The sequence below is a fragment of the Borostomias antarcticus genome (assembly GCF_949987555.1).
Source record: "Borostomias antarcticus genome assembly, chromosome: 19".
In the NCBI taxonomy this organism is placed as follows: Eukaryota; Metazoa; Chordata; class Actinopteri; order Stomiiformes; family Stomiidae; genus Borostomias; species Borostomias antarcticus.
In genome coordinates this window covers 17046963-17059067 of record NC_140252.1, presented here as the reverse complement: position 1 = coordinate 17059067, position 12105 = coordinate 17046963, and the positions used below count along the sequence as shown (strand labels likewise).

At 48.6% G+C, this 12105-nt stretch overlaps 2 protein-coding genes across 2 annotated transcripts in view; one reads left to right on the top strand and one right to left on the bottom strand.

Annotated features, from left to right (window-relative positions):
* LOC311322027 (protein eva-1 homolog C-like) overlaps positions 1-3031 on the bottom strand; it is a gene marked incomplete at both ends in the record, with an annotated part of 48343 nt that extends 45312 nt beyond the window's left edge. Inside the window, 1 exon segment of the mRNA XM_084454038.1 lies at positions 2923-3031. Coding sequence (XP_084310164.1) covers positions 2923-3031 — 109 coding nt within the window.
* A 5758-nt stretch (positions 3032-8789) lies between these two features.
* On the top strand, positions 8790-11694 carry mrpl19 (mitochondrial ribosomal protein L19). Its single transcript, XM_084453733.1, has 6 exons — positions 8790-8877; positions 9142-9256; positions 9373-9491; positions 9630-9764; positions 10368-10549; positions 11061-11694. Exons 1-6 carry the CDS (start codon positions 8799-8801, stop codon positions 11280-11282), a joined length of 852 nt encoding a protein of 283 aa, XP_084309859.1. The 5' UTR covers positions 8790-8798; the 3' UTR covers positions 11283-11694.
* Positions 11695-12105: the final 411 nt, after the last annotated feature.

Below are 12105 nucleotides of genomic sequence, written 5' to 3'. Positions count from 1 at the left end.
GACGCTGCTGATAGTAAATGGTGGTTTTCGAGATAAGGAGCCAGAAGTGGCGGGGCGCTAAGCGCTAGGCTAAGCTAGCTGGCTAACACTCAGCCCGAGGGCTCCTGAGATGACTCACTCACTCCTCACCTGTAATTACTCATTCACCCAGCCCCGCGCTGGAATAATAGGAGACAGCAACAGAGAGAAAGAGAGCTCAATTAACCCCCGACAAAGTCTGGTTTTACTTCTGCAGTAAATTATATCTGGGTGCAGTACGCCAACTAGGACAGGCATACTGCAGTACATATGATTTAATAAACTGGGGGGAAAAAAGGAGAAGAAAAGGTCTAAATCAGTGCCGTTGGCTGGCCTGGGTGTTCTCATAATTAGTCAACGGTTGCTGAAAAGCTCTTGTGGTATCTGTCACCGACTGGCCTCAGTTCCCCTTCCAGAGAACTGATCTGATAAGACTGTGATAGGCGCCAGTCGCACGGTGGAAGCCCATCCAGATACCAAGAGCTTAGCAGGGGAAGGATGGAGTAGCAGCCCCTCCGCAAGACCCATCTACCTACCAGCCTCTCCTTCTGCCTGCTTCTCTCTCTCTCTCTCTCTCTCTCTCTCTCTCTCTAACCCCCCCCCCTCTCCCCGGCAGATGCTGGGTCTGACGACATCTTCTGTCCTCCTCCTCCATCTCCTCCTCCTCCTCCTCCCTGCAGCATCTGTCCATCCGCGGAGCTGCCCCCCCTGTCTGTCCATCCTCCGGCCGGCCCTCCTGGAAGCCCCCGGCTTGTCAAGAATGCGAGCGCTCAGTCTCAGAGGTTTGTTCCCCTCCTGTGGAATTCCAAGGGGGGGGGGGGGGGCGACGGGCAGCACTCCCGTTCTTAATTTCGGCAGCGTGTGTGTGTGTGTCCATCGCGCCGCGTTCCCTCCTTAGGCGAGCCAACGAGACGGGGGTCCGTCCGAGGACTGCGCCCCCCCCCCCCCCTCCCACCCCACTCCAGGTTCGCAATGTCTCATATGACTTGTAAGAGCATGGGAACTAGGAATGCAGAGCCCGGATGACAATGGGGGTCTCCTTCCCATCCCCCGAAGTGCCAAAATAAAAATCAATGGTCCATGGAAAAGTCCGGTGCCAAAGCCCTCTAAAGAATGGAACGTTTCCAATGTGTTTATGTTAGTCCAAAGCTGGGCATTAGAGATTTCAGCGCATTAACTCCCGTCTCCCAAAACCGATCGGTCAATAATCTCATAAGCCAGTAAACCTTCACCAACAGGTGATCTGGAGCAAACTGGTTTAGGTTCCATGTTTTGTTGCGTTGCCGTATCTAACGATAACTCCACTTTCTGCAGGACATCACCTGAGCTCTGCGTGCGAAATGGAGAAAGCTGCCACCGTAGTCAACCAAGAGACCATTAGCAGCTCATTAGACACAAACTCTCACTCTCACACACACACACACACACACACACACACACGTTAACTAACACATCTGCTCTTTAGCACCTTCTCCCCGGGCCGACAGGCGTTTGTCTGGTCATTGGAGCCCATTAGCGGACCCATTAGGGGCCAATTCACACGGATACAAAGCCTTCCTCCTGCTTTATGGCCCTGTAAACACAGCCCCGGGGCCCCCAGCCTACCCCCCCGCCCCCCCCAGCCTCGGCCACAGGCCTGGGGGTGACTCGGGCCCTGGAGGAGAGGAAGTGACCCAGCCCCAGTTCCTGGTCCAGAGACCCAGACACACGCACACACCCAGAACCACACCCAGCACCTTTCTTCTCAGGTTGGGTCAGTCTTCAAGTCCATTTCTCCCTCTCTACTGTAATTTATTGTTACAGATTATGAGATGTAACTATCGTGTGATCATGTATGTCGCTACTTACTATGTGTTCACTTTTTTATTGATTGATTCTTATTTTGTAACGTTGATGTGACCTTTTTAAAGTAGAAGAGCCTAAACAGGGGAGAGATGTCGCATATTAGCCTCGACTAGAAGCCCTATAACACATCTGTTTCATGTTACTTAACCTGTTACAATGTGGTTTGTATTGTCACTGACAAATAAACAAATAAATAAATAAATATCTAGCTAACGTCACCTGTCTATTACAATGTTTTAGTAAGGGCCAGTGGATAGAGATGTTCTTGAATAGTTCTGTTGGTTTATTTGACTGATTTACAAGGACCTGTGCTGTAGCCTACACTAGGTCAGCCAGTTGTAAAAAATCAAGCCAAACATGAAAGGACTCCAACTGTCATAATAACTCCTCTTCTTACCTCTCTTCTCACAGAGGACTTTAACATAGCAGAGTGCACGTATCTCTAGACTGAGATGACTGGAACACTGGCTACAGCTACAATACGCTTCTTTTTTTTAGTAAAACATTAACTACAGTGCTATGCTATTTTTATCTATACGCGCAGGATCAACGCGTAATGGTTCTTATTTAGAAATCCGTGTGCGCAAATACACTTAACTGATATCGCAGCGCTGGGTTTTAAATTCTTTTGATTATACTGCATGGGGGTCATTGAGTATCTGAAGCCAGACAGCGCTGCCTGGAAGCCTGCCTATCTGTCCGAGTGGTGACAGAGAGGAGAACCAGGCCAGACGCGCTCTTTTCCGCATGTTTAAAGGTTGTATGATTTACGAAGAAGGAAAACACACAACGTGCCGGAACACGTCAGAAGGGGGGGCACACAGACGCCGAGCAAAACAAGTTGTAAAGAATTGCAAGGGGGGGAAGCATGTTGTGACGAAGAGTCCTTCTAAAGCAAAGTAAAGCTGTGTGTTTATGCACAGCGGGGATCAAATTGCGACTTTAGTTATCACCATCACGCAGTTATTTTTTCTACCATCTTCACAATCAATCAGTTACATCTTTCACACACCACGCAGCATAAGTGCATCGGACCCAGAGTAAAGCATGCTTCCCAACCTGAGAACTCGGAGGAACTTTTGGTGAGGTTGCAGAACACGGCGAGACACGTTAATCCCAACACGAGCGCATAATTGATGGCTGAGAGAGACCCATCTGGGAAGAACATCCTTGAAACGGCGAGAAGTTGCGGAGTTTCTCTCCTCGATGAAGTTCCCAGGCGCTCGGGGTTCGAGGGTCTGCGTGGCGGGCAGTGGGGCTAGTGGATGCTGGTCTGTCCCATGGCTCGGATCACCTCATCATTCCGCTCCGGGACGACTCGGGAAGGGGACGAGGTCTCTGGCCAGCAGCGGTGGCGCACTGCTTCGATTTGCAACTGCGTGTTGTCTGAGCGGCACGCAGCCCACCTGTTGGAGGATTGTCCGCGTGGTCTCAAAGCCCCCGGTTTCAAGGCCCTCTTTATAGCTTCATAATAATATTGTGGGGAGGATGCTTTCACAATCACAGTGCTTACTGGTTAGCAATTACAAAAACGTTTTTATGTTTTATGTTTTTGTAAGTGCGAAATTGTTTTAGCAATTTAGGAATTTACAAAAACAAATTACAAAATCAATTACTAAATAGTTTTGGTAATTTTTTTGTTGTTGGTTTTTTTACATATGAAAATAATTCAAATTGTTATTATAAATGGGAAAATTGGATAATGTAGTTTATGATTTTCATCATCTGTTTCGCTCTTGATTTCTCTCTGCTGTGTCCTGTGGAGAGACTACAGGTCTGTTGTGTTCTGTGGAGAGACTACAGGTCTGTTGTGTCCTGTGGAGAGACTAGAGGTCTGCTGTGTCCTGTGGAAAGACTACAGGTCTGTTGTGTCCTGTGGAGAGACTACAGGTCTGCTGTGTTCTGTGGAGAGACTACAGGTCTGCTGTGTTCTGTGGAGAGACTACAGGTCTGCTGTGTTCTGTGGAGAGACTACAGGTCTGTTGAGTCCTGTGGAGAGACTACAGGTCTGCTGTGTTCTGTGGAGAGACTACAGGTCTGCTGTGTTCTGTGGAGAGACTACAGGTCTGTTGTGTTCTGTGGAGAGACTACAGGTCTGCTGTGTTCTGTGGAGAGACTACATGTCTGTTGTGCTCTGTGGAGAGACCAGCCTACAGGTGGCCGATGATTAATCAGACAGAGAGAGAGATTCAAAGCCCACGAGGCCTTCTGCCTCCTACACCATAACTCCTCTATCCTAGTCTCCTGCATGCTCCTCTACTGTGGAAAACAAGCAGCCAACGCTACGCTCTGCATAGCGGCTCAGTCTGGCTGAGGTGGGGTTCCTACTATGGCGGCCGCTGCTCCACTCTGCATCAGACATCCTGATTGGTTAGAGCAGCTGATCAATAGTCTACCTCTCTCTGGCAGTCTTCCCGGAGCCAAACACACACACACACACACACACACACACACACATCAATGAAAGAGCGTCCGCTACACACAAGCACACATCATGTCTTGTATACCGTTGCATGGGATGACAGTGCCAGACAGACCAGCCGATTGCAAGAAGCGAGTCATAAACAAGAAGCCACGTATAATTATAATTACAATTACCGGACCTCAAGGGTCTTTATTACCGAGCCACACGTGACAGACACAACACACGTGAGTGAGCAGGGACACAGCACACACGCACACACACACACACACACACACGCACAACACACACATAACACACAGATCTTTGGGGGTCCTCCTCCAGGGGCAGCCAGGAGCAGTGGGCAGCCTCGTCAGTGCCACCCAGGGACCAAGTCCAAGTGCTCAGTCCAAGTTCTGGTCAGGGACCGGACTGAAGATCATCTTCTGTTCTGCATATTTTTCATATCGGGGTTCTATGTGGAGGGAACCTGAGTGAGCACGGGGAGAACATTCAAACAAAGAAAGATCTGGAAAAGAGAACCCATGCGGGAATCGAACCCAGGACCTTCTTTCTGTGAGGCGGTGGTGTAACACACCGATGTTGTAGGCTACTGTTTCATCTATGCAATATTCATAAATAATATATTCATAAATAATAAACAATACATACAAATGTCAGTTGTGTGTCCTTACAGGACGTCATTTAGACTAAGTTGCTGTCCCAATACTTCAGGAAGAGCAGTGTCTGAATTAATTACGAATTACGGTTGTCAGCTCTGCATCAGGCAACATATTCCCATGATTTCAGTTTCAAGGCAAGCTGAGTTATTTTTTATTTTTTATTTTTTTAAAACGATGTCTACATAAAAATGGAAGCGCCTCATCCGAGGTGTTGTTCTGGTCTGATTGAAACAAATTTAAAAAATGGACATAAAACGTGTGAAAGTGATGGTCTAGGAGTGCTGCACTCTGCTGTTTGATATAAGTTAGTGATTGATTACTGACAGCTTGTTTTGTAAACAAATGATGGCCTACAACTAAAGTGTCCCATCGCAATCCTGAGAGTATTTTACCCTTTCGAACCCCATTTTCTACATTTTAGGCCAATAAACATGACATTTATATTGTATTACAGTCATTTAGCAGACACTTTTATCCAAAGCCACTTACGATAATTGCATTTAATGTGGGTAGACGGTGTGCTGCTACTTGCCATAACTGACATCTCCTTTCTAAACAAGTGACTAAGAGCATAATTTATAGTGCTAAAGCAAAAGTGCAAAAGCAGCTAAAATACAATAGGCACTTTGAGAGGGCGGATCCTGGTAGTACTTCTTGAAAAGGCGAGTTTTGAGCCTGCGGCGAAAGATGGGCAGCAACTCTGCTGTCCTGACGTCAGTGGGCAGTTCGTTCCACCACTGCGGGGGCAGGACAGAGAAGAGCCTTGACCATGTCAATCGGCCGCAGGGGCCTCAGAGTGGGCAGCAGAGTGTAGTGGTCGGAAGGGAGTGAAGGATTTGACCATGGCCTGGAGGTAGGAGGGAGCTGTTCCTTTCATTGCCTTGTAAGCTAGTACCATAGTCTTAAACTGGATGTGAGCCGCTACAGGGAGCCAGTGTAGGGAACGGAGAAGGGAAGTTGTGTGGGAAAACTTGGGGTGGTTGAACACCAGGCGAGCAGCAGCTTTCTGGATAAGCTACAGAGGTTTAATGGCTGACGCCGGGGCCCCAGCAAGGAGGCAGTTGCAGTAGTCCAGGCGAGAAATGACAAGAGCCTGGATGAGCACCTGCGCCGTTTCGTCAGTAAACGCCGTCTGCCTAAAGATTTCTATCGGATTCAGTTTCTCTGTGTAACAACACTCAAGGTCAACTCAAGTATTATGTGGACCCAGGCAGCCAATGTAAGGCCGACCATTCTACCCGTGAGTGAAGGGTCCCAACTCCTCTCCTCCCAGAGCTCATCATCAAATGTTACTTTGAGGAGAGATGTGGGCCGTATGTGCCCACCCAGGCCGACCAGCACTAGGATTGTACAATGATGGGGAAGGTTCTGGGTTTGTTTTCAAAGAATTTGAAAATTTGAGAAAATCTTTATCTAACGAAAACAAGCACACAAAATTCTTGATAAAAAATCCAGAACCTTCCATCACTGTAAAAGACTTCTAAGTTGGGACAATCTCATCAAATTTAAGAACTGCTGTCTTACGTACGTAATTCGTAATAGCCTGCCCCCCCCCCCCCACTCACCAACCGAATCAGTTTCCATTCATCAACGTATTTCTCACTGTTGTGTTCTGTACCGTACTTATCTTTGATATATTGTCTAATTCACTTTGTATTATAGGAAGACTTTTTTAACTTCTGGCAGGGAGACTGCCAATAGAAACGAGACTTTTGGCTATAATTGGATTGGATTTACATTACAAAATGTTCATTAATGCACACTGTCCCTCTTCATCAAATGAAAAATAAACTGAAACTCTTCACCAAGTAGAATGAAAATTAAACTGAAACTCTTCACCAAGTAGAATGAAAAATAAACTGAAACTCTTCACCAAGTAGAATGAAAAATAAACTGAAACTCTTCACCAAGTTGAATGAAAAATAAACTGAAACTCTTCACCAAGTAGAATGAAAAATAAACTGAACCTCTTCACCAAGTAGACTTACGTGTAGAGGTGTGGCTTTAGGGGCCTACGGTACTGTTACAGCCTTCTGGTGAAAACCAGGGCTGCCTCAGATATGATGTAACTGACCTGGATCCTGCTCTGCCCTTTGTACGTGTTTGTACATTCACTCTGTCCAGGTGTGATTCACCTGTCGGGACGCCGTTCGTAGTACGAGGCGACTGCATCAACAACTCATCTCGGATAGGATAGACCGTCGTTGTTGTTGTCAACTCTGACCTGACTAGTGTGAGATGTAGCCTGTCACAAGCAGAGTAGACACTATATTTCCATGAACTGATCACTAATGTGAGTGTGATACAGAGGGCAAAAGTGTGAGTTTCACCCCAGAGCAGGCAGACATAGAACCTCACACTCATCCCTGGTGTAGTTCACTTTCATCACCAGTAAGGGGCGCTGTCTGTCATACCAGGGACGTTGTGCTCCACTCCAGTCAAACAAACACGCAGTCATCTATTATCTCCCTTTAACCAGAGCACACACTCAAATCACACACACATGCACGCACACACACTTAATTAACGCCTTGTTCCTCTCTGCCCCCCCCCCCACCCCGCCCCGCCAACACACACACACACACACACACACACACACACACACACACACACACACACACCTTTTCCAGGTGTGCAATGGCTTGTATAAGGCCTGGTGTATGACGCTGGTCTGAGGAAGTTTTTTTCTCTAGACAGCTGGCTGGCTGCGGAGCAGGAGACGGGATCCCAGGCCAACATGGAGAGCATGATATTCGTGGTCTGTGCCAGCAAGGTCACTGGCAGTGCACTGTGTGTGTGTGTGTGTGTGTGTGTGTGTGTGTGTGTGTGTGTGTTGGCATATGTCGGCCTATGTGTGCATATTTAGGCAGCTTACCAAATCATTTACTCCTCGTTTGTGTGTGTGTGTGTTTGTGTGTGTTGGCATACGTCGGCCTATTTGTGCATATTTAGGCAGCTCACCAAATCATTTACTCCTCGTTTGTGTGTGTGTGTGTGTGTCCTTGGGACCTGGCTTGGCGTTGCGAGCGGGAGGGCAGGTGGGAGGTCAATGTGGGCTTCACCAAGGAGCCACCGGGGACGCCTTCAACTCTCGCACCTCCTTGCTCATGGACGCCTCCCGCCACCGCCGTCGTCAACGCGATTAACTCCTCCCCCCTCGCACCTCTGCCCCCCCCCCACCCCCCTCAGACACTCAGACATGCCATGATATCCACTACAGACTCACACACACACACACACACACACACACACACACACACACACACACACATACACACACACTCACATACGCACGCGCACACACACACACACACACACACACACACACACACACACACACACACACACACACACACACACACACACGTCCATCTCCAGCAGCATACCAGTGATCTTGATCGCATAAAAGGAGGTTAAACATCTAAAAGTCTCTTAATGGAAAATCACTCCGCCCATCTCAAATTGATGCAGTAATAGATGATTTATGGAGATTGTCTCACAATGAAGCTTTATAAATCAAATTAATTATTATGATGGTGGTAATCATGTTGTAAATCCTTTTATGTCTCTGATGACATCATCCTCCTCCTCCTCATCATCATCCTCATCATCATCATCTCCAATAGCAGCACCACCGCATAATGTGTTCATTACCGTCAAAATCTTATTTTGGGGAGTTTGGTTACTGGTTGATCTCCTTCAAATTTCACACACAGGACGGTGTCCATAAATCAAAAGATAATACATCACTGACACCTTGTGGTCAAAAGTAGAAACTGCATATCTGATGAGCACTGCAGTATCTCTGACTTTTTTGTCTCTTTAGGCCTCCGTACAACAGAAGGTCAATCATGGCTGCCTGCACAAGGAGGCTGGACAAAGTTATGTGTTCCGTAAGATTATTACGGAATCTGCAACATCAAAATGAACGTAAGTCATTCCATACAGTTATAGCGATAGACATGCTTTAAGTACACTGCCAGAATTGCAATAGCTAATTAGCTACCACCTAGCTAGCTTTATCTAGCTAGCTGTCTGACGTTTCCTTTAGCACGCACACTAGTTAGCTACCTACTACCTAGCCACACAAGCTAGGTAGCATACATGATGGGATACTATTCACTGTACAGGGGTGATGGACTTGCCTTCCAGCGAATTACACTGATGACTAAGTTGTTGTTTTGTTGTTTGTAGGGTTCCTGTCCACGTCTCTGTCTCGCCTTGCCGTCGGGGACCAGCCTCCCAAATTCACTCCTCCGCCCAAACCTGTCATCATCGACAAAACACAAACCGAGGCTTCACTGAGAAAGTAAACTGTTACCCCAAAAACACACACCTTATGAAATATGACATTTACATATAGTGCTCAAATTTCTTTAGCCAGATGCAGCGATGCTGAAAATGTTTTGCTTATTCGCCCGGCAGGTTCCTGAGTCCCGAGTTTGTCCCCCGGCGACAGAGAATCGACCCTCTGAAGTTCACCATCGAGAGGAAAGACATGATTCGACGGAGGAAGGTGCTCAACATTCCTGAGTTTTACGCTGGTAAGACACCGCAGACCTCGAACCGAGAAGTAAACACATAATAAAAACATCATAATGTCAGTTGTGTGGCCCCAAGGCTACCCAGCTCTCAGTTGTGAATGTATTATTGATGTTTTTCTGTGTTTTCTCTCCGTGTAGGGAGTATTTTAGCCGTGTCCATGACGGACCCGCATGCCAGCGGGAAAACCAACCGCTTCGTGGGCATCTGTATCCAGAGGGGGGGCCGGGGCCTGGGGGCCACGTTCGTCCTGAGGAACATCATCGACAACCAAGGTGAGGGTTCTCCAAGAGGAACTCTGGGGTTCCACTTCCCCGAATGAACGCGCTGCATAGAACGGAATATATTTGCATCTGTCAGTTTTGCATAGTTAGCAAGTCAAGGATATTAGTATAGGGCCTGTCAGGTCATTTATCTTTTTCTGCCTGTCTCTCTCCCTCGATCTCTCCTCTCCCCTCTCTCCATCTGCCCTCCTCCCACTCTCTCTCACTCCCCTCTCTCTCTCTCCCATATCCCCCATCCTCACTCTCTCTCTCTCCCTCCCCTCTCTCTCTCTCCATCTGCCCTCCTCCCACTCTCTCTCTCCCTCCCCTCTCTCTCCCATATCTCCCATCCTCCCTCTCTCTCTCTCCCCCTCCACTCTTTCTCTCTCTCCCCTCACTCCCCCATATCTCCCATCCTCCCCCTCTCTCCATCTGCCCTCCTCCCTCTCTCTCTCTCTCTCTCTCTCTCTCTCTCTCTCTCTCTCTCTCTCTCTCTCTCTCCCATATCCCCCATCCTCTCTCTCTCTCTCCCTCTCTCTCCCCCTCCCCCTCCCCCTCCCCCTCCCCCTCCCCCTCCCCCTCTCCCCTTTGTCTCCCTCCCTCTCTCCTTCCCAGGTGTGGAGATCTGCTACGAGCTGTACAGTCCTCGCATCCAGAAGATGGAGGTCCTGAAGATGGAGAAGCGTCTGGACGACAACCTGATGTACCTGCGTGACGCGCTGCCCGAGTACAGCACCGTCGACTTCGACATGAAGCCCGTCCCCACGTCCCCCACCGGGGAGGTGCACGTCAACCAGGTGCGGCCTGGCGCCCCCCGCTGGATTTCATCTTTATTTACACGGGTTTTACGATGGAGCCTCAATAGGCTCTGTGCACCAGCTCCACTACTTCCTGAAAGTCACTTGGCATCTTAATTTCCTGTCCTATATGATTGGATTAAGTGATTAATCAGGTGTGCGGCAGACCCAGCGCACACCTGATTAATCACTTAATCCCAAGCCGATGAGAATATTTCATTTGAAACACTTTGAGACATTATTGTACCCATACTGGTGAACTGTGCTCGGTCTAAACGTCTTGGGTTTAAATGGTGATTCTCAGAAGAGAGTCCTTGCTCTGTGTGGTTAAGGGGATACGGGCAATGCCTTCACTCATCTCTCCACCCCCTCTCTCCTCTCCCCATCTCTCCTCTCTCTCTCTCCTCCCTCCCTCTTCCTCTCCCTCCATCTGTCCCTCCTCCACTCCCTTCATCTCTGTCTGTCCGTCTCTCTCTCTCTCTCCATCCCTCCATCTCATCCCTCCCTCCAGGTCAGAGTTCGGATGAAGCCCAAGCCCTGGTCCAAGCGCTGGGAGAGGCCCAAGTTCAACATCCAGGGCATCCGCTTCGACCTCTACCTGACCCCGGAGCAGATGGAGCACGCCCAGAAGTGGGCGGAGCCGTGGCGGGAGTACGACATGCTGAAGGAGTACGACACCTCCCAGCTGGAGGAGCACATGCTGAAGGAGGTGCAGCAGGAGATGAGCAAGTGACGGGGGAGGGGGCTCCTCCCTCTCCTCCTCCATCACCACCCAGGGGACCCCCCTCCACCCAGCCCTCTCAACCCCAGACAGGGTTCACCTCACTGGGATCACTTTTGCCAAGCGGACGACGGAACAATGACCTCTACGACGTCCACACAAAGAGGAGAAGGCGAAGTCGTCTCTGTGCGAGCAGAGGACGGACATCTTGGGAATGACAGCAGGCCCCCCCCCCCCCTCCGCTCATGAGAACACAGGGTTCTCCGAGGACGGGGGTGTGACCGTCCTGCTGCTACGGAACCACGCTTGCTTTGATTAGTCTTGTTCTTCAGCTGACAGCGCTGGGACGTCGTGCGTCTCTGTCTGTCCATGTTGTTGGTGTGGAGCGCCAGTATACGCGTGCCAAGGAATCGATTTATACATAAATAAATAAAAACGATGAAACCTCTGCTTTTGTGTATTTTTACATGTGATGCATCACCATCGTACATACACTGTATTCGCTACCAAAGAGCGTACTTGTTTCCTAACTGTTATCTAACCTTGACTGTTCCATCTTTGGACGTTGAGACACTGAGTAAACGGAGATAATGCTGTATTTCTCTGCACAGTTTTCCTCGGTTTGATGACAGCGTTGTGAACAGACGACCGCAGTACTGTGCTCTGTAATATGGAGGCTCAAAATATTTCATGGTCTTTTTAGTGCTATACAGGGCCTGTTCAGTCATTTTCAAATGGTAAACATGAGATTGCCTCATCGCAATATGGGTCTACTGCCAATAACTGTAATACTATATTGCGTCCCTAGGTGGCGATAGTGCACCATAGAATAAGG

Coding starts and splice junctions, on each gene's coding strand:
- mrpl19 (XM_084453733.1), top strand. CDS start 8,799: ATGGCTGCCTGCACAAGGAGGCTGGACAAAGTTATGTGTTCCGTAAGA. Junction 9,492..9,629: donor CATTCCTGAGTTTTACGCTG/GTAAGACACCGC, acceptor CTCTCCGTGTAG/GGAGTATTTTAGCCGTGTCC. Junction 9,765..10,367: donor GAACATCATCGACAACCAAG/GTGAGGGTTCTC, acceptor TCTCCTTCCCAG/GTGTGGAGATCTGCTACGAG.